Here is a 22,343-nt window from a genome sequence, read left to right as displayed (position 1 = left end):
AAGCCAACTTTTCAATATAGCATACATTTAGGTATATTCATTTTATTACTCAAAACGCATAAATTAACACAGCCATTCACTTAACAACACATTACACCTACAACATTAATAAAATAATTTATAACAAGAGCTACAGAGACAAAATGTTGCTTTTGCCCACAGTTTTTGAATCGAATATAACAAGCAAATTATCTAGCTCAATAATTAGTTGTATGACGTGAGCAATATTATCTTTATAAGAATTTTTACCACGTATCAGCGACCTTCGACTATTAATCTACCAGCAGCAAAGATAATGAAAAATTTATATGTTGGATATCTCTGAGAGATAACAATATTGTATTGTGCCGCAAATAATTGACATTTTCGACATTACATGATTATAGTACTATAAAAGATAACTTAGATTCAACAATAGTTTAAAATTTTAAAATAAAAATTTAAAATGCATAAGTAAGGTAGATACGGAATCCGTTGACATTGTTTTATACTGTGAGAAACAATAGTACAATTGCACTTTCGATTACAAAGTATTAAACGGGCTTCTTAACATTTTTTCACTCATAGGTACGTAGTTCCATGTAGGAACTGAATATGGAGTTCCAAATGAAATAGTACCTAGATAGTTATTGTAGGAACATCGAAGAATTAGAAGCAGCGATATCCCAGTCGAGCAGTTTCAATAAAAACTTCAAATATTCTCTACTCGTTCTTAGAGCCTAATTATTCGACAGCGCCAAGTTAATGCTCGTTAGATTTGGGTAGGATGGCGAGATTTTCCTTAGGTTTGTTGAAGTGGTTGTTGTATAGAGTGTAGACCATGCCGGCGCATAGTGCTCCGACGGCGGTGCCCTGCGCGATCACACGGAACTGCATGAGGAACACGCTGGTGCTCATGGCGCCGCGGTTCTTGTATGCCCAGCCGCCGTAGCCGACTGCGCCCGCACAACCGGCGATAGCTGGAAGAGAGGTAACCAAGCGTTTATTAGCACGAAGTATTACATTATAAATACATCGTAGCAGGTATGACTTCAAGATTTTTCCTGTATGTAGGTAATTATATTCTTTGCAAACCTACATTGTGGCGAGAAAGAAATAAGCAAGGTAATGATAATAGCCAAATTAGTGCAGCAATCACTGTTGTGCCATCCTAGTGCGTCTACAAACCTATCGGTTGAATTTAAATACATTTGGGATTTTATTAAGGACTTAAATACCTGTACCTACACGGAACTCAATTATTGAATGGCCCATAATCTTAGCCCTATGTAGGTACCTATTGGTAGAAGTCCATTAGAAAGATGGAGCACTCATTTGTACAATTGAATGAGGTGCTGTATACAATGTTTTGATTGTGGCAACTGGGTGCGACTATTGTTCCATTTCATTAACACGATTGTCGGTGACATCACGGTATTTTCACAGTGGGTATCTACCTACTATAGGTTATTCTTATTCTTATATAATACCTATATAATATTTAGCCGTTAGGCGGTTATGAAAGTTGTGATGGCCCAATGGGTAAAGAAAAAACTTCTCAAGTATGAGTGTGTTCGATTTCAGGCCAGGAAAGTACCTACCAATGCAACTTTTCTAAGTTGTATGTAAGTACTTTCGAAGTATTGATCTTGGACACAAATGACTGATAAATGGTGATGGAAAACATCTCGAGGAAACTTGGACTAATGTCTGAAATTACCAACCCTGAACCCGCTATGAGCAAGCGTGGTAATTACCGCTCATTTCATCTGTCTGTGTGAGAGGAGGCTTGTGCCTGTGTGATTGTGCAGTGGGACAATAAAAAGGCTGATGCTGATGATGTGAGGCGAGATGTGACTGGGGCCACTAGGTTCGCGTTAGCGTGAAACCATTTCACAGACGATAACAATTTATATGATCGTTAAGATATTTATGATCCACCACTTGTCTTTTTGTATATCATCTTTATTATATGCTACAGCATATACAGGTACTTGGTAAATGTAATCTATTACAATAGGTAACATAAATCAATTGGGTACGTTTTCAACATAAGACTTTCGACACGGTAAAGACACTTTCGAGCTATGTTGCACAAAGTAGGTAAGTAATGTACCTATGTCACTGTATGTCAATATATGTATTTACTTACCTAAGACCATAAAAGGAGATTCCTTCGTCTTGCGCATAAGTTTCTCGCTCTGGCTCTCATCATGGTAATCGAAAACGGGTTTTTCTTGCGACATGTCGGCAACTGTAATAAGGAAAACGAACATGTTATACTTTCGTCATCAAATTGACGTCATTTTGCACTCTAGCGTGTATTTTTTTTTATTTCAGTTATCGTTTGACTAGGTACATAAGCGGGTAATTTTTTCGTTTCAGTTATCGTATATTATATAAACAATCTATGAGTTTTTATAAATAAATATTTAACTGCCTTGTTTGTTCAATAAACGAGTCTAAAGGTCGCATCATCTAGTAATGGCTAGGCATCATTTTGAATTGGTTCCTCAACTCGGCCAGACAGAGTTGTCTGGGTTTTGGCGGAACGAACGTATCTGGATATAAAAGTTACACATTATTCCTATTTAAAGCAGGCAATAACACGCATAACTGCCTGTTATTTATTTTAAAGCAACCATCCTAGCCTGATGATTTGCTGTTAAATCATCAGGCTAAAGTGCAGTTAAATCCTCGTTTCTGACATTAAAGTTTAGGGTAAAACACTAAGCTAGCCAATTTCTTGCATCCTCAAGTAAACTCTTCTATCTCGGATACAGGTGATAAATTCGATTATATCATTGTCTAGTAACCAAGTACCTAGAGATAGTAGTAGCGTTATCAGATAGTACGAAGTAAATCAATTTTGCGATAAGTCATTGCCAATGTATGAACTCGGTTATCCTCCTTGGCCATTTTATAAGTAGGTAGGTAGGTAATCTATGTACCATTAGCTATGAGGTAATAATTTCATATATCTACCAGAATGTAGGAACATATGAACTTATGAGAAAATTGTTGGTAATTAAGTAATCACAACATAAAAAATTGACTTTGTAATTTTAACTTTCTAATTACCTAGTCAGGTACCTAAATAAATAAATTGCAGTCGGTAATGATATTATAATTCTGAGTTATTTAATGTTATGAAATGATCGACGAGGAATCCATCATCTATTTTTAAAATGTAAGGCGTTGACGTTGAGCTAACACAACATACTGTAATATCTAACAGCCATAGTTTCATGGTCACCTAAGACATCTGCAGATTTGCTCTGAATACTTCTAATAAGTAATAAGGAGTTTCCACATAAGATAAAGGCGGTATTAGTAGTAAGGGATTCAAAAAAGGTTTTAACTTTGGATTTTAAGACGGGAGAGACATTGATAATCCCACTACGTTCTAATTAATTTTTTTAATCATTAGAGCTAAAAGGATATTGTTATCGTTATTGCAGTGCGTTTTTCTCGATAAATACTTATTTAATTTACTCAACACTTGTAGCAACGGTCAAATTTATTTGAACAGTCTTTCCTCAAAAAAATTGTTAACTTATATTCGTATTAATACTACAAAAATTAAAAATTTGCGTCACAATTCACGTAATAACACAAACGATAACTAACCTTGTTTCAAATCAAGGACACACAAAATATAACACAATCACACGACAGCTACGCGTGGCCACAGACCGACGAACACTGGAGACTGAATGAGCCTCGAGCGATGATATCATACAAATATGCCACTGGGGAATCACAGAGTGCAGGATAACGAAACAATGGACAGTACAAACGAGTACTTAAGTACCGTTACTATGAAATGCACTTTCTATCACGTACCTTGATTAACTGCGGTAAGGCTGGAGTCTCACTGAAGTGTGTCTGACTGTCTGAGTTTATGAACAACGTTCGCTTTTGCAGATACCGTGCGCAGCGGCAAGACGTGTGCTTCATGTGTGCACTCGGCGCTACTGTTGTAATTGTAACATCTCGGCAATTTTACGTCATTCCTAATTTACGACTTAATTTTAATCTTGGAGTGGACACGATCTTGAACCATGTTCTTCCTTCTTATATATGTGATGTTCTTATTAGACGATTTTTCAAATTTCAGCTGAGGAACAAATAAAATAATTACTCTCAAGCCATAACTTTCCTTTTCAAGTCAAATATGGAAACTTGTAGGCTTGTATGTTGAGAATAATCTCGGAAACAAGTGAACCAGGTAGTAGATTTTCTTAGTTTACCTAAGCAGGTACCCAAAACTAAAATAGATACAAGTACCTACACTAAAATCAACTTCCTCTTCACGTTTCGGGCAATCAGACGAAATCAGATAATGTTCCGATACACACAGATAAACAGCGAACATGTGTTGTTGTAACAGATTTAACCTGTTCATGGAATTATTCAGACGATGAAGGTCGCACTCGAGCCGACCAAGACCTTGGCGTCGAGAGGAATTCAAGTTCGTGGCTGTCTGATGCTGAGGAATATACTTTTAATGGTCAGGATTTATTACCTGTGAAAAACGTAAAAAAGAGTCGTCAAAATATAAAAATATTTCAATCATCAAAGCTACTCATGTGTGGAGTTGAAATAATGAAATAGATGAGAAATATTGTTTAGACGACACAGCTGAATTTATAACTTATATCAAGGATTTTTTTAATTGCCGTGAGGCCCCCAGTCTTGTATCCAACTGTCTGCTCAATATCACTGAATATCACTGTCTATTTTTAGTCACTTTCGTTAATCAATTTATGTTTCGGCAATCTACACACCCACTCATGCATTGAAGTGAGTGCACAACAATAAAGACAGGAAAGGCTAAATTAATATGAGATTGGCCAGTTTCGGCTATTGCTGTGCACGCGATGTCTCAACTGCGCCAAGGTTAAATACACTTGAACTGTAATGATACTAGTTGTTTTTTGCGGTTTCACCTAGGTGGCGGAGGAATATCTCAAAGATTACCGGTGACCGCCTCTAGAGTCTCCCTCACAGCTTAGATTAGAAAGTTTAATAGACAGAATCTAGAATTCCAAATTGCCTGAAAATGTGAAAGAAGGCTTAGTTGTTTTATAATCAATATGGAATTTAAAACTCAGTAAATAAATATAAAATTCTTTTAATAGGCTTGTGGTTTAAAAAACATCAGCAACCATTGTTGCTGACTATACATTGTGCAACATAAAAATATTGGATAATAAGACTTAGTCTTATATGCTGACCGTATTTCAATAAATACTAATAGACTTTCAAACAAAATAAACTGTTCAGATAAACGGTCTTAACGTAATATAATAACAGATAAAATAATTCTATTTAATAGGTACAATTTCAGTATATGAAAAGGTAACTTTGTGTTCCCGTTAAAATATTAGCTAAAATTTAAAGCGTGGTAAATTATCGTCAAAACGCTCAATAAAATATAGCATTTATTTTAACGGGACCTTATTGAGTATTTGAGTAACTAAGCTAAGCGTATGAGAGTCAAAATTACTTAAATTATTCTTTGTGAAACGAAATACGTAAAGGTGCGTTTTGAATCCTTGCTGCCGACTGCATGAAGTCGGCCACAGCCGCACTACTTTATGCAATCGCGGTACGTGCGGTTGGTAGTTGCAGTCCGTAGCAAGAACTCAAAACGTACCTTAAAACTTTTGCAAACTATGAAATGAGATCGTATAAACCGTTCATATACTGAAATTGTAACCTTTACACAATCACAGTAACATAACCTACTCTTACGAAATAAATGATAAAGCAGCTTCAGTTTTAATATAACACACTTATTTCAAATAGATATTGCGACTTCTCGCCGGTTTGTTTTGCAATGTCTTTTAATCAACAACAAAAAATACGACATTTTAATCATTGAAATAAAAACAAAAACTATTTGTATGAATGAAAACAACCGCCAAGTAAAATTTTGCAAAGTGGTCGGAAGACGAAATTTTTTACCCTAGGTGCACCATTTAACTATAACGATAACCAAACCATAACCAGTCGTGTACTCGCCGCCCATTGGCCAAATCATCGATTTGACAACTGAGAATGGTTCGGTTATCGTTATAGTTGTATAGTGCAACTCGCCCCTAGAATGTCACATTACGAACATTGACGCTTTATTACCGCATATCAGTTTACACTTTCGTAAGCCAAGATGTTGATAATTTAAATGTCTCGAGATGAGAGCAGTTCGTTAGAAAAATGATGTGTTGCTACAATATTAGTAACAGTATCACAGTTCTTCACGAAAAACATAGTGAAACACGTCATAAGAGACTAGTGTTTGCTGTGCTAAGATTTATTCAGCATTTACTAAAGTGGACCTTGGATCCAAACTGATATTAGTTTTTACCCGACTGCGACAAGTGATGTTTTTGTTACTCATTGATTTGAATCAACTTATCTGAAACTACCAATTGTTCACTATTACGGATATTATTAGAATCATAATCATAAATAGGTAAATCACGTTTACAATAAGTAGATCTTTCTAAAGTTCTGTTTTCCCTGAAAAATAAAATAACCAGCAAAGGTCACCGAACTTCAGAAAATTCCAGTTATTTTAAACCAATTGTATGCGTTTGATAGACAATGAACGAGAACGACTTACAACTTAAACTAAGAACAATTTTGAACTAAAACATATTTAGACCGATGGTAAAATATTAAAACGTTACATAAATTGTATATTAAATACTTAGTTATACATAAAAAACCACTGTTGTGGCCGAATACACACTATTTAACCCTGCGAATAGAATTTTGTAGTGATACACATTTCTTATCTAAATTCTTCATAAACTTCGTCAGAAAACTTGGCTGTGTTTGTGTGTGTAGGACATTGGGGGGTTATGAAGTTTTGAGTATTCGGACACCAGTGGCATAAATATATTAAAGCCAACGAATGTATTAGCTAAGTATTGTCTCCGTCCATTTGTTATGACGCGAGTTACATAAGGCCACTACAATCCTACCTGCCCGTTTGACCCTACTACATTCTGAACATTTCTGAATACAACCACAATAACAGAAAAATTACGCTGTTATAAGCCAATATTATGCATTGTTATTATATTATCAAATACCTATATCATATGTTGCAGATATTCTGGTGTGTATATGCTTTAAAAGCATTTATAATTGCATGAATTTACTAATAGAAAAAAAATACGCCTTAAATATACATATATAAAACTCACATATGTTTTAGATAGTATTCAAGACATTGTGTAGTTTCATACTCTTGTCTATTTGCATGTCCTAAAATATAAAATTAAAAAGTCGAGGCATTTCACATATAACATACATACTATAATTTAACCGATATCCAACCAATTCTGCATCCTAATTACGTAACGCTAGTTACCATAATTTTTTTTCAAAAGGCTATTGAAATAATCGATCGGTCCGATCGATTGATCGATCGATACGCAGCAAATATAAAAGATTCCGACGAATTTAAAACATCCTTTTAGGGAAGTCGGTTAAAACACTTAGCGTGTCTTCTGGATACTTTTACGTATCTGTTCAACAAAATTCCCACAAACTCGCGCCATTACAAACGGACTACACCTTGCTTTGGCAAGACACCGTGCTTCGCACATCACTCATTCGATATAATTAACTACACAGTTCTGTAACTCCGTCGTTCCTCATTGGTATGAACTCGGGGCACTTGAGGAGACTTTCTCTAGCTTTTCGAAGTGTTTGCGCGCGTTTCTGATGTTGATCAGCGTGGCTTCTGACGGGATCTTCGGGTCTGACATTTCTACCATGACGTATGTGTTGCTTGTGAAACCGTCTATGAATGCCGCGAATACGCTGTTGCGGACCTGGAAAAAATTAAGGAGTAAATGTCAAAAAATGTTAAAGTTTCAAATATGTACTATAGACGACTTTGTGAGTATCCAAAATGTATTCTGTGGGGGTGAGCACTAAATGATTGTTTCCAAATATTTTTTTGACTGTATAAATATGATTATGTTTCAAAGCAGATATAACAGTTACGACAGTCACATATAAAGTAGAGCTGGGATAATTTAAGCCCTCATCATTCCATATTCTCTTACTAATTCTCAGAATCAATAAAACAATTTATTTTTCGTATTTAATAACGTTTTGTTGCCAACGTAGCACAATTCAGATAGACAGTTAATGATGGGGACTACAGGAACTCCACTCTAACGTAAAGAAATTATAAATAGCAGAATCATTTAGGCAAGTAAATGTAAGAGAACCCAATTCTGGGTTTAGCTCGCTATTGTACATAAACTGACTTTGTTTTTTGAGTATAAATTGTTTAGTGTGCAAAAAAGACTAATTATTAATAATAATATTTTTTTTCTTTTTTTTCTTTTAAGGAACAGCAAACAGTTACATTGTATAAACTTACAAATAATATAACAATGACTTGTTGAGGTCATAATGTAACCCACAACGCTATCCACAAGTATGTAGTTATTAGTGTGTGTGTTACCTCCATGCTCTGGAACTGCGCGGCGAGCTTGGAGCAGGAGAGCTTGAACTGCTTGACGATGTTGGAGACCTTCTCGAAGCGGTGCGCGTCGCGGTGCGGCCGCTGCTGGCAGTGCGACACCACCAGGAACGTCGCTCGCTCGAACAGAAGCACCTAGAGAAAGATTCAAATGAGAATTCTCGTAAATTGGAATTATGTGTGCTAGGCAATAGAAACTTAGACATTGGCTTCTTAGCGAAAGTAACTCTCGCAGTGTTCTGTCGCACTTTCGCGCCGAAACTATATTTTATTATTATTTTTAGCCCATACTGTCCCACTGCTGGGCAAAGGCCTCCCCATCTTGCTTCCACACTTCTCGATCTTTCGACCGAGCCCACCAGTCTCGACAATAGGCGTCAAGGTCGTCACGCCATCTCTTCCGGGGCCTACCCCGCCTGCGGTGTCCATCCTGAGGTGTCCACTGAGCGACGATAGTGGCCCATCTTTCCGGATGCATTCGGCTGACGTGTCCGGCCCAGTTCCACTTTAATATTGCCGACTTTCGGCCCACATCAGCGACTCCCGTTTTGGAACGTATGTCGGTATTTCGTACACGATCAGTTCGTCTAATACCTAAAAGGCTACGTTCCATCGCTCTTTGGCAAACCTTGAGCCTGGACTTCTGACACTCGGTGAGGGACCAGTAGGGCTTTCAAATACCGGATTTTTTCAATTCCGGTATCAATACCGGTATTAAAAATTTCAATACCGTGATCACGTGATCACGGTATTGTCGGTCATGTAAATATTGCAATACTCCAGATATTAAAAGTCGTCGCTCCTTTATGCGTCTTCGAAGTGCTTTTGCAAGATTTAGGCTTAAGTATAAGATAGTAGCTTGACCACCTAACTTCGTCAACATACATTTTAGCGCAATATCCGCTTTTAGTAAATTGGCATCCCGTTTACACTAATACAGTTACTTTTACTACAGAAAGGCTGTTGTAAATATTTTTTAATATTGTCAAATCGAATTCGTCTAATTCGAAATCGGAGTTTAATTTTAGATCGATTAAAACCTTTAGTTTCAAAAAGCGTCCAATCACGCTATGAATCCGACACTATGACTAAAAATGAGATTGACTACATCATGACGAACAAGAAGCACATAGAAACGTCTCCGTGATCAATAGGTTTAATACCGGTAGCGATCACCGACTAGTCCGAGGCTCTCTGACAAGACGGTAACTTCAAGGCCGAACGTTTCCGTCTGATGAAGGCCAAGCTCCGACCAACACTGCTCCAAACCATTTCAGGATCTGAAACGTTCCAGTCAAATTTGGAGAACCTATTTGCCGCCGTGGAAACCACAACAGACGTTAACCAGAACCACGAATATGTGGTTCGGATCCTCAGGGAGGAAGGTTCGAGATTCTGTAACATGCAGCGTAAGGGCAAGAAATCAAAGCTTTCGGAAGAGACATTAGGGCTTATGATGAAACGACGTGAAAACCCGCCTGTCACTTCGTCAGCTAAGCGGGCTCTAAACCAAGAGATCAACAAGCACGTACGACGCGACCTCCGTGCTCCAATACTCTAGACATTGAAAGAGCAATTGAGCTGAATCGGGGGTCAAAGGTGTTCGTAAAATCTCTTGGAAGAAGCCACTTGACGAAGCTGACCACAACATGTGGAGAAGTCATTTCTTTGGTGCCGGCAGTCCTTTCGGAAGTGGAAATCTTCTATGGCCGGTTATACGCATCGCATGCATCTCGACCTGTTCTCGGAAATGAGGATTCTAGAGCCACATTAACACGCCATTTCACCGCCTGCCAGAAGTCAGCGAAATCGAGATCGCTCTGAGACAGCTCAAAAATGGAAAAGCACCTGGCGAGGATGGCATTACAACAGAGCTACTAAAAGCAGGAGGTAAGCCCATACTGGGGGAGCTCCAGAAGCTTTTTAACGATGTCCTGTTTGAAGGGAGAACTCCAGAGACGTGGAGTAGGACTGTTGTCGTCCTGTTCTTCAACTTCAACTGTGTCTAGCATTTGTGGACTATGAAAAGGCCTTTGACTCGGTTGAAATCTACTCTGTTCTGGAGTCCCTGCAGTTTTGCCAAGTAGATTGGCGATACATCCTAGTGATGAGATGTCTCTTTACTACTGACTAACAAAACAATAACGTCGTTTGGCTCGCTCGATCGATTAAGAAATAAGTTGTTTAAGAAAGGTGGAGGTATGCTGGAGATAAAAGTTGGCGCTTAATACACAAGTGTGAAGTGTGAGAATAATATTACGAGTACATCTTACGAGTCCGTAGTTATCTATCTTATTGAATACAACTTCCTCAAACCAAAATAATTAAAATTATAAAAAAGATTGTAATACCGTAATCACGGTATTGGCTCCTCAATACCGGTATTGAAAAAAGACCAAAATATATCCGTGATCACGGTATTACGGGATCCCGTAATACCGGTATTGAAAGCCCTAGGGACCAGGTTTGCGCACCATAGGTTAGGACGGGCAAGATACACATGTCGACTAACTTTCGTTTGAGTGAAAGGGGTAGGTCCCCTTTCATGTAGTGCTTCATGGACCAGTAGCTCTTCCAGGCGTTCTCGATGCGGCGATCGATTTCTTTCTCTTGCCTGTTATCGAAGGAAACTAACTGGCCCAAGTAGATGTATTCGTCGACATAGTGTAGAGCTTGCCCATCTACCTCAACATTACCTTTCGTGCTGTTGGTCATCGTATGTGTCTTGCTCATGTTCATTTGAAGTCCAACCTCTCGGCTTGCCCTGCTCAGGTCTTGGAGCATTTCTTGGAGCTCTGCTGATGTAGACGCAAAAAGAACGATATCGTCAGCAAACCGCAAATTTGTCAGCCTTTTGTTACCGATGACGATGCCTTTAGATGTCCAGGGCACGGTGAGCTTCCTGAAGACTTCTTCTAGTGTACTGGTGAATAGATTAGGGGAGAGCGGATCACCCTGTTTTACGCCCTTCTCTATTAAAAATGATGGACCAGAGGAAAGTACTTTAATCGATGCAGTGCTGGCCCTGTAGACTTCTTCCAGAAGCTTTATATATGTCTCATTTATTTCTTGTGCGCGTAAGGATGTAAAAATCGCCGTGTGTTTGAGACTGTCAAAAGCCTTGGAATAATCCACGAAAGCCAGGTACAACGGTTTGTGGTACTCATTATATTTTTCTATTATCTGGTTTAGTGTAAAGAGATGGTCGGTCGTGGAGAAGGAAGGGCGAAATCCAGCCTGTTCAACTGGTTGATGCTTGTTTAGTTGGCCTCTTATGCGGTTATGTATAACTTTAATGAACAATTTATATAGATGGGAGATTAGGCTTATAGGTCTATAGTTATTAATTTCGGATTTGTCGCCTTTTTTGTGAAGGAGAATGATATTGGAGTGGGCAAATTGTTTTGGTATCTGACCGGAATACAAAATAGAGTTGAAAAATTTTGTGATGTGGGGTGTTAAAGTGCTTTTGAATAGTTTCAGTATCTCGGTGCTGATACCGTCGTCTCCAGGACTTTTGCTATATTTGAGGCTTTTTAAAGCTATATCGATTTCGCCACTAGTGATGGGTGGGATAGTGTCAGGGCAGAGGTATTCAATAGGGTCTGAGGGTCGTGAAGAATCTGTATATAAAGTTTTGTAAAATTCAGTACATATTTGGGTTATTTTATCTCTGCTATGTTGTTTAACACCATCTTTGTCGCGCAGACATGTCAGCCATGTTTTGTTCCCAGAAATGCCATTTTTTGCCGATCTAAGTGATCCACCTCGCTCTAAAGCAGTTTTGATTAATTTTGTGCTATAATTTCTTATATCTTTGCGGATATTTCTTTTTACTTGCTTGTCCAAATTCCTGTATTCATCTGTTTGCCAAACTGTGTCTGTCCTTTTATTAATCAATGATATTGTGTCCTTACTCAATTTATTTGTTTTTTGCCTATTTGTTTTTATTTTGTTTGTTGCTGTTTTTATGCATTCTTTAATGGTATCATATTGTGCTTGTGGGTCATGTGTTCTATTGTCCAGTATATCGAAACTATTTTTAAGATCTAATTCAAAGTTTTCCCAGTTGCCAAGTAGGATTTGTTTACTTAAAGATTTTATTTGCTTGCAAAATAGTTGTTGTCTATGAATTTTAAAGTCAAATATTAGTCTTGCTCGAAGAGGTCGGTGGTCGGAAGAAAATTTTATTTTATTTATAATCCCAACATCTTTTATTGGGTGCTTGCAGGAAGATAATATAAAATCAATTTCGTTTTTTGTTCTACCGTCTGGAGACATCCATGTCCATCGACGCTGTGGCTTTTTTGTAAAGAAGGTGTTGCTGATGCTTAACATTTGGCCGAAGGCGAACTGAAGAAGACGATTGCCCCTCTCATTGCGAGTTCCTAAGCCATGTGGGCCGATTATTTGGTCGTTATCCTGTTCTTGTCGAAAACCGATCTTGGCATTGAAGTCGCCTAGGACAATATTAAACGTGCCCCTGTTGTCATCGCAAGCCTTGTTAAGCAGGTCGTAATAGTCTTCAACGTCGTCGTCAGAGTAGGCAGATGTTGGTGCATACGTCTGGACTAGTGTTAAAGTTTTGGTTTGTGTTAACCTGAATTTAAGAACTGCAATCCTCTCTGAATAGCCCCTGAATTCTAAGATGTTATTTTTCCACTTTTTGGCAACCAAAAAACCTACTCCATGGAGACCGCCCCCAGTGCCAATGTGAAAAAATATACTATCATCCCTCTCTTCGGTTATTTCTCCCTCTCTTCTCACTTCTGAAAGCCCTAAAATGTCCCAACGGATGTTTTTAAGAGAGTTTTCCAGTTCTATTAAGCGCTCGTCTTTTAGTAGTGTTCGGACATTATAGGTTAAGACGTCAAGCTTATCGGTATCCAGTAAAACGTTAGCCGTGGTTGTTTGACGGGGTGTCGATCTCGCCCGGAGATTGTATACGCCCCGGGTCCCAGCGCCGGGCTGGCTTCCGTCAGAGGCAGCCCGGCCACTGGGGCCGCCGGGCACTTGGGGCCGAACTGTGGGTGTGTTACTCATGGGGGTTTGGACCGTGTCCCACCATGCTGGTCCAGTGCACGGTTGGTAACTATATAACCGATTCCGACGAAACTATATAACCGATTTAAATGAAATTTTGTACACCGATTATCTAGATTCTAGAGATTGAGACAGGACATTGGATATTTTTATCCGGATGAGGGAACTAAGAGTAGCAGTTCCTTTGAGAAGCGGGTAAAAATACACCTTTATTAATTGCTAAATAATAAATACACGGTATGCTTTAAGTCAGTACTTTCCTTTTTTTAATGCTACTTAATTATGCAGGTGATTGCATAAAAAAGATCCCACCATTTTTAACCATCTTTATAATTTCAATATTTAAAACCATCACGTTAATCGTTGAATGTTAATCACATGTTAATGTGTGGATGACGTCACTCATGCTAATAACAGCTGTGGAATTAAGTAATAAATAACATATGGTGTAGCCATACCTCATCAGCGTCTACGATCTCCGCGAACTGTTTGAGTGAGGATTCTAGCGCCTTCACGTTGGGTATTAACTTGTACACTATGCTCGACCATGCTCTGCAAACAATTGAAACATACATTAGTTTAGTGTGAAGTAATCATACAGCCAGCAGCCATAGGGCACAATGGCGTTGCTAGGTGAGGATTATAGATCGAGAGCCAGCGACTGCCAGACCTTCTTTATTTTATAAAGGCTTAAACTTTGTGTGTGAACCTTACAGTGGGTATGAACGATAGACTACTACGAAGTTTGACTGACGGTGGCTCAAAATGGTCATCACTGATTTGGTGATTGCAATTAAACACTTCTGCATAACTTTTGAGTAAAAAAATCTGTTAGCTCGGGAGTTCAGACCTCATTCACATATTCAACCAGCACCACTAGAGTTCTAAACTTAGCAATTTAATAACATATTTTTAGTAATAGTAGTGGTATCCCAGAGCGGAAGAATCCTATTGGTTGTTTAAACACTTCTTCTTCCATACAAGACTAAGTATCTGGGGTACCAAGTACCAATTTATTGTAACTCCCGGTAATTTCTCTCGACTTAAGAGAGTCACCTCTATAATAAATATGTTATGCATAGCAACGTAAGTATGTGCAATGTGAGACCGATACATAGCCGATAAGGAGTTACGACTTTGTTGTTCGCGGTATATTATTATAGACTTTCCAAGGCTTGAGTCAGTTGCTAAGAGCAACTGCGATTTGATAATGTTTCAGTTAGCAGGATAAATCTTTTTCCTGATGGGTCAGATTTAATTTTCAGGATAAAGTTATTCAACCACAATAGGTTTGTATGATGCATGCCCCGTATCAATTAGTGGGTAAAGTACTTTTATTGAATTCAATCAATTTGAACTGACTATAAATAGTGAACACAATTAAAAATAGATTTAGGCTAACACTTTAAACTAAATTATTGAAAACATACAAAATATTAATTTGATAGTACTGTTGAAACTTACTTTTTATTTATTTAACTTTATGGAATAAACATTGTAAAGGCAGATTTAATGTCATGTTTTTCAGTATGTTAGAGCCTAATCTACTCACTTGTATAAAGTCTCGTCCCATATACTAGTTCTGAAGCAGGTGCACTCGAGAGGTTTGGACAGCCTCTTCAGGTCTTCCTCTCTCGCTTTGAAGATCTCCTCGCGCTGTTCCTCTGGCACCAAGTCCATTTTGTGTACGAGACAGAATATCCGAGCTTCGGGTGAATTCTGCGGTAAAATAAAGGAAAAATTTAATAAGGAACCCTATGCTTTATATAGCTGAACAGGGTGATGAAAACCAGACCTACAAGATTGTTGGATAATTGAATTTCTTATTGCAAACGGGTTCATGATATTCTTTAGGAATAGAAGATTAGCGATGTTCCGCTAGTGGACTTATAAGAGACTTTACAACTCCCAAAGAAACAGAGTTATGATTTAGAAGCATCATATTTAGTTTAATAATATCATTAGATTTTTGGCAATCCCATAATTCACAGAAGAAACCCTGATTGGGTTTCTTGTTTTATTAATTGTGACTAAAACAATTACATATTGTGTTAGTAAATATCAAGTTCTAACGTCATTGTTAGTTGTAACAATAGACCATGTGTGCAAACAGATATCATAGTCATTTGATAATGAGGTAAATATAATAACATTGGATACCCAATATGTAGTATCATTATCATCCAAACTCATCATATGAAATAACCAGTAAACAACAGAAAAACTACTCAATACAACGTAATAATATTATCTACATAGTTACATATTGCTTCTGTGATAGGATAGGTACAGAATCATAATATGCTAGCTAATTTCATTTGTTATGCAAATAATACACGCTTTAATTTGTAACCAAGCTGGACATAACTTAAAGTTAATGAATGAAATCAGGCATAATCAGCAGTTGATAGTTAGTGGAGATTTTCAAGAACAGATTTACAACTACTATCTAAAATTGATACAGAAACGTTGATACATCTTAGAAAAGAAAAAAAACATATATTTTACCTGTAATATAGCTTCCAAGCAGGACTGATAGTAATGCATATCCTTCTCCATCTCCCGGCTCTCCACATCAAACACATAGATGAGCACTTCAACATTCCGGAATATATTGTCCCTCTGTGAGGCGAAGTAGTTCTCCATGAATGCCTCCTGCCCACCACAGTCCCATAGGTTCAGCACCAAGTTGCCCAGGAAGCGGACGTGTGAGTGTTCTACATCAACTGGAAAAGAAATAAACATAGTTTTATCAGTATTCTACATTGGGTGTACTGTATATATGTAAGTGTAATCATAGCTGGACATTTTTCTAGTTATGCCAAGCTATTGTAACAGGGTATTAACCTTGGAAATGCAACAAAGAAATAGCTACTTTCTTACTTGTATTACTGAGTGAGTGTTACCTTATAGACTGCTGAGTCAGTTTAACTAACAATCCTATAAACAACATTCATTATGTAAAAGTACTTGAAAATCAAATGTTTCAAAATTATTAATTTTGGTGAGTGAATTTATAACAGTATCATGTATTGTTGCTATGTACTGTCTGCATGCATGGCCAGTAGAGAGAAACTATATAATTATGTACCTACAGAGCATGCATGAGTCAAAGGACATTGTAATACATCAAACAGATAAAACATCAGTTATTCACCAATATTTCCACTCAACATATAAACTTTAATGACCTAGTCACTATTTCAACTCATTGAATATTCATTTTTATTACTTGGCCAATTCTGCTGGTATCAATTTAAATTAGTAGTGAATAGCAATGTATAAAATGTATATGTCACTCACTTGTGGCACCCAGTCTTCTTGTGTCTCTGGCGATGTAGTTGGCGAATATAATGGACCTCATGCTCGTCTTCCCTGAGCCACTCTTGCCCATCAACAAAACCTGACAACGTAATAATAGACAGTTAGAATAAACGTTATCATTGTCAAACGCAATAGAAATTTGCATTTATATCTTCGGTTCTGGTTACGTCCATGTTTTGAACTATGAAGTTAGAGATTAGAAACAAAGTTGTCTTTTTAAATACGCACCTTTTTCTTCATGTTGACTAAGTTTTACTGGGTCAAGGGTCTAAAACTTTATGTTTTGTAATATTACAAGACGCGAATTAATTTATACACAACACAATTATAATCAAAGATAACTATATTATCACTAGACAATGGTTCTTATGTTAAAAGTACACTAAAATAAATTCAATAAGAAAAGAAAGGTAGGCGTAATTCCCATTACAACGCTATTGCAATAGATAGAGAAAATGACAATGACACACGATGGTCGACTGCTCGTGACAGCAGCTCTTTAAGTTCGAAAATAAAACACTCAACTAGTAAACTTTGAATAGAAACTGTAAGTTTTATTTACAATTGAGTATTTGTTTATGAGTTGAGTTTATATTATAACCAAGCAATCCATCAAAACTATTACGCATCGTCATTATAGACCTGTACCAAAATAATTAACATTGTCTAGCATGTATTTTTTTCTGAACGATTATTTGTATGGCTGCGTTCTTTTCAGTTTAAAAATAAGCGATTCCATTTGAAGGTAATTTTGTGACAAATATTAAATACCTTTTGTAATTTGGAAATTAATTTTTGCTTTAATAAAAGAAATTACATCAATTTTCGATTAGGGATTATCTTTCAGTTGGTTTTTTACATCTGCAAATTGCTTAAACAAGAACGTTATATTTTAGGTGTCATCTATTGACTGGATACTGTCACTTTGTTTGTCATCCCTGCCCTGAATTTTGTCAAAAAGTGCTTGTGAAGATTTGTGAAAACGTGTGATTTTACAAGACTTTCTTGCAATATGTTCGCAATCAAGTAAAAGCCAGGTATTTGACAGCAGTATTCAGAATGGCTCGTCACCGCGACTTTCGAAATAGGACTTTTTCCGACGACTATGACGACGACGATGTTTACGGACACTCCGTGGAAGATGAAAGTTACATGTCGCCGAGCGACACATCTCAGTGGATATACGACAGAAGTCGTAACCAGCAGGCCATCACACATTTCATGCAAAGTCATAACAACATCGAAGAAGAGCCGGAGGAGGATCTGGCAGACACAAGTCACCCCGCACTAGAGCGACGTGAGTCCATGGACTTCCGCAGCCTCAACCTCGATGAAGAGGATGAAGCCAAACTCATGTCATGCTTAGATGAACTTAGAAATGTTATAGGTGATACTGTTTCAGACAACATTCTCATACAAACTGTTATAAAGCACAATTTTGACTTCAGTAAGTCCCTTGATGATATTTTAAATAGAAAGAGTAGAGACCCTGAGGTTCCTAAACCAGAACCTGTTAAGCCTGTAGTTGTTATAGATCCAGTAAAAGCTCCAGTAATATCTACTGTAGCTCCAAAAGTTATAGCTACTAATTTAGAACCAAAGACTGTTGGAATTGTGAAAGGTTTTAAAGTTGGGCAAGATGGCAGCTCCAGTAGTCGTCCACAGACCCCAAGAGACCAATCTCCTTGTACTGACAGGTTATCAAGGACTGATCCAGCTGATGATGTAAGAGTCACTCCTAAGGTAAAGGAAAATAAACTGGATCCTAATGTACAGTATGCAAATGAGCGGGGATCAGACAAGGACCACTTGTACATTGTTGTGATAGGTCATGTAGATGCAGGCAAGTCTACACTGATGGGACGGCTTCTCTGTGAGCTTGGAGAAGTTAGTCAAAAAACTCTGCACAAATATGAACAAGAGAGCAAGAAAATTGGCAAACAAAGCTTCATGTACGCGTGGGTCTTAGATGAGACTGGAGAGGAGAGAGTAAGAGGCATCACAATGGATGTGGGCAAAGCACAATTTGAAACAAAGACAAAAAGGGTGATTATATTAGATGCACCTGGTCATGCAGACTTCATTCCTAATATGATTACTGGTGCAGGTCAAGCTGATGTGGCTTTACTTGTAGTGGATGCCACAAGAGGTGAGTTTGAGTCAGGATTTGACTTTGGTGGTCAGACAAGAGAGCATGCCCTTCTAGTGCGCTCACTAGGCGTGAGTCAGTTAGCTGTAGCTGTCAACAAATTAGACACATCAAATTGGTCTCAAGAAAGGTTTAATGAGATCACAAAAAAACTAAAAGTTTTTCTAAAACAGGCTGGTTTTAAGGATTCTGATGTAACTTATGTGCCTTGCTCAGGATTAACCGGGGAAAACTTGGTAAAGCCTCCAACTGAAGCTGAATTGCTGCAATGGTACAATGGACCTTGCTTACTTGATGTTATTGATAAATTCAATGTGCCTGAGAGGCCTGTATCAAAACCTTTACGGCTATCCATAAATGATGTGTACAAAGGCACTGGATCAGGCTTCTGTGTAGCTGGGCGCATCGAGAATGGTGTGATCAACAAAGGAGATAAGGTGTTAGTATGCCCTACAAAAGAAATGGCTGAAGTGAGAAATATAAGTATCAATGAAATGACAAGCAATGTTGCATTTGCTGGAGACCAAGTTAGCGTGACATTATCTGGAGTAGACATGCAGAATGTGTCTGTGGGATATGTGCTGAGTGACCCTATCCAACAAGTGCCCGTTACGACACGGTTTGAAGCTAGAATAGTAGTTTTTAATGTTAAGGTTCCTATCACAAAAGGCTTCCCTGTACTCATTCACCATCAGTCTCTTGTTGAGTCTGCAAACATTGTGAAGTTAAAGGCTTTGTTGAACAAAAGCACTGGGGAGCTGATAAAGAAGAAGCCTCGTTGTTTGGGCAACAACTGCGTGGCTGTTGTCGAGATAGAGGTGTGTCGGCCGATTTGTGTGGAGCGCTACAAGAACGTGAAGGAGCTGGGCCGTGTGATGCTGCGCGTCGCCGGCACCACGATAGCTGCCGGCCTCGTCACAGACATCGTCAACACCTGATCGATCTGATAAGCTTATCATTGTTTAAACGTTATGGCATCTTACATAAAATGTAGCCTTCATATTACCCTAGGTAATAAGGTTCTAACTAGGCTTGATTGTTTTAGTATAATTTTTTATAGTACATTTTTTAGTCTTTCATGTCTTATGAAGTTAATATATACTCACTCCGTTAACGTGAATTGCTATTTATTTGCGCCATGTTATGTAACAAAGTTTTATTATTATGCAAGAGGTGTGAAGCATAATGTTTTTATCAGTTTATAAAGTCGTGATTGACTGGAAGTTATAAGATCGCGAGGCAATAGTAATTGGTATAACTCATAGTTTATTTGCGTTTTCAAATCGATGGGCGGTCGAAGGAATTGTTTCTTTGTGTTTAAACAAAACTTAGCTTGCTAGATAAGATCACCCATTGATTATCGCGAATTACCAATTACGATAACTTGTTGGTGATAACTTAGGTAGAAGGTCTATTAAAATGTCAAGAATCCTTACAAGTTTATGTTATAGTTGCCATAACAAGTATCACACTGCACATAACGAGTGTACAATAATGTATCGTGCTATATAACAAATGGTTATATTTAATTATTACTTTTAAAATATTATTTATAATGCCAATAAATTTGTTGTAATAGTTGATATACGTTTTATTATTTCCCTGACTTACAAAAATTTATAAGACATACTATTTTCAATTGGATGGTTAGTTATAACATCGTAGGTATATTAAAAAATAATGTCTCAATTCTCAAATATTGATTGTTTTGTTTGATAATTATTTCAATCTATAATTATTTTGTTTGCCATTCCTATACAACATCTATTTTTCTGTGGGTAGGGAGATGGGATTAAGGAAATCTGATCCCCTCCTATAGCGAAATAAGTAGGTACCAAAGGTGTTAATGTTAAGTGTTAGCTGTAAATTATGTAGACTTAGTGCCTACAGAATAAACTTGTCTGTAATACAATCTTAATAGTGTAACGCAATCTTAGTCATGACTGTTATCATGGGCTTTATATTCAAACAAATCTCAGGGTTAGGCAGGCTGGACAAAGGAGTATGTTCGTTCATCCGATCCTAGGTGCAACTTACAAAGAAAGAACTTTTAACAGAGGCAGGCACATTCAGAAGATACAATTTAAGTAATAGCTAAGTCCGTGGAGAGAACCTACTATAATTGCAAAGTTCTTTTAGCTCCATTCAAATTAAAAATACATTTATAGATTTTTACCCATTTAAATGTTTAATGCGGCGGGAGTTTCATGTTCCAAGTTGTACCTACCTAGTTAGGTGTCTTACGGAGTACGAAGACTAGGTACATTATATAGCGACAAAATACCATAAGGCTTCCTCACACCGTGGAAAAAAAACATGCCGAAGCAAAAACCCGTATAAAAAGTAAAATTAGCAAGATTGTCTTTTCTTTGCTTTCATAATAAGAAGCCACTAATATTCTTTGTTATAATGACATAAAAGAGGCTGAGTATTATTAGTAGACTTGTGTAACAAACAAGTGAAGTGCGGCAAGGAAACATTACCCGCCAGGACCAAGAGATTTAATTTAGATAAGTAGTTTGCCGACGACAGCCTGTTACGTGCGCTGCAATCAACAGACTGAACGTCTGTAGACTTCCCAAGAAATATTTCTTTTCGTATGAGTCCTTAGGTCTGTATTACAAGTAATACAAGATCTCGAGAGGTTTGTCTGCTCGGAACAAATAACAAAACCTAATGTTATTAATTAAGTAGATAAATAAGGACCTATTCAAAATGTTAGTCTTCATAAGAGAGATAACTTGTTTTGTCTCATGATGACGGCATTATTTTTATCATTTAGGTAACAAAGTCACTAAATCAGCCAGCCAAAATAAGCGTTCACGAAATCTTGAAATATATTTACTTACATATTGTGTGGTAGGTGAGGAATGCCAGCTGCAGCATAGCGGCGTGTCAACGTTTGTTCGCTGAGCGGCGCCAAGTGTCGCGCCCGTGGCACAAGTCGTGAAATTTAATTTCCTACTAATTTCCCAACACTCGGTAGTTCAGTGTTTACTCGCTCTACTACGGCGTCAAACGGCCTTTGGCGCTTTTCAATTCATCGATTTACATTAACACATTTTTCCCGATTTTCCGACACTTCTCGGGTGATTAATAGCAGTTTTCATCCTCAAACAGAAGCTAATTCATTATTCTTAATGGTTTCGTGAATTGCGTGAGTTCTATTAATTAAAAGTTGAAGCCTTTTAAAGTGTTTTGGAAGTTGTTACTAACTTAACGGTTGGGAATTATGGAGCAACTGGAACTTTGATTGCAGAAGTCATAGCGGGTAGCGAGGCGCCTGTTAAAATGTTTTGAGCAAGAATTATTACGACCGCTTAACTCTTGACT

General features: G+C 37.6%; 3 protein-coding genes across 4 annotated transcripts; 1 reads left to right on the top strand and 2 right to left on the bottom strand.

Moving 5' to 3' along the window:
* Positions 1 to 8: 8 nt before the first annotated feature.
* Positions 9 to 3,978, bottom strand: LOC110371336 (HIG1 domain family member 1A, mitochondrial). 2 transcript variants are annotated; one of them, XM_021327531.3, is made up of 3 exons: positions 3,826 to 3,978; positions 2,132 to 2,233; positions 9 to 959 (listed from the first exon to the last, which is right to left on the bottom strand). In XM_021327531.3, exons 2-3 carry the CDS (start codon positions 2,223 to 2,225, stop codon positions 742 to 744), a joined length of 312 nt encoding a protein of 103 aa, XP_021183206.2. In that variant the 5' UTR covers positions 2,226 to 2,233; positions 3,826 to 3,978; the 3' UTR covers positions 9 to 741. The 2 variants fall into 2 exon arrangements, with proteins under 2 accessions (XP_021183206.2, XP_021183198.2); XM_021327523.3 differs by lacking the exon at positions 3,826 to 3,978 and adding an exon at positions 3,610 to 3,800.
* Positions 3,979 to 5,100: 1,122 nt separating this feature from the next.
* LOC126054878 (ras-related GTP-binding protein A) lies at positions 5,101 to 17,348 on the bottom strand. Its single transcript, XM_064034581.1, has 7 exons — positions 17,090 to 17,348; positions 16,841 to 16,940; positions 16,046 to 16,263; positions 15,090 to 15,256; positions 13,996 to 14,089; positions 8,477 to 8,629; positions 5,101 to 7,832 (listed from the first exon to the last, which is right to left on the bottom strand). The coding sequence occupies exons 1-7, from the start codon at positions 17,099 to 17,101 to the stop codon at positions 7,653 to 7,655; spliced, it is 924 nt and encodes a 307-aa protein (XP_063890651.1). The 5' UTR covers positions 17,102 to 17,348; the 3' UTR covers positions 5,101 to 7,652.
* A 429-nt stretch (positions 17,349 to 17,777) lies between these two features.
* On the top strand, positions 17,778 to 20,591 carry LOC110369593 (protein HBS1). The gene has a single exon (XM_021329032.3). The coding sequence runs from the start codon at positions 17,921 to 17,923 to the stop codon at positions 19,946 to 19,948; it is 2,028 nt and encodes a 675-aa protein (XP_021184707.2). The 5' UTR covers positions 17,778 to 17,920; the 3' UTR covers positions 19,949 to 20,591.
* The last annotated feature ends 1,752 nt before the right edge of the window (positions 20,592 to 22,343 follow it).

The sequence above is a fragment of the Helicoverpa armigera genome, chromosome 5 (assembly GCF_030705265.1).
Source record: "Helicoverpa armigera isolate CAAS_96S chromosome 5, ASM3070526v1, whole genome shotgun sequence".
Taxonomy (NCBI): Eukaryota; Metazoa; Arthropoda; class Insecta; order Lepidoptera; family Noctuidae; genus Helicoverpa; species Helicoverpa armigera.
The sequence above is the reverse complement of the archived record's forward strand: the minus strand, read 5'-3'. Positions and strand labels throughout refer to the sequence as shown.

Excerpts from the sequence above, each read along its gene's own strand:
- LOC110371336 (XM_021327531.3), bottom strand. The coding sequence starts at position 2,225 with ATGTCGCAAGAAAAACCCGTTTTCGATTACCATGATGAGAGCCAGAGC. Across the intron at positions 960-2,131 it reads ATCTCCTTTTATGGTCTTAG|CTATCGCCGGTTGTGCGGGC; the intron begins GTAAGTAAATAC and ends CCTCTCTTCCAG.
- LOC126054878 (XM_064034581.1), bottom strand. Across the intron at positions 14,090-15,089 it reads TGGGACGAGACTTTATACAA|AGCATGGTCGAGCATAGTGT; the intron begins GTGAGTAGATTA and ends AATTGTTTGCAG. Across the intron at positions 7,833-8,476 it reads CGCAGTTCCAGAGCATGGAG|GTCCGCAACAGCGTATTCGC; the intron begins GTAACACACACA and ends AATTTTTTCCAG.
- LOC110369593 (XM_021329032.3), top strand. The coding sequence starts at position 17,921 with ATGGCTCGTCACCGCGACTTTCGAAATAGGACTTTTTCCGACGACTAT.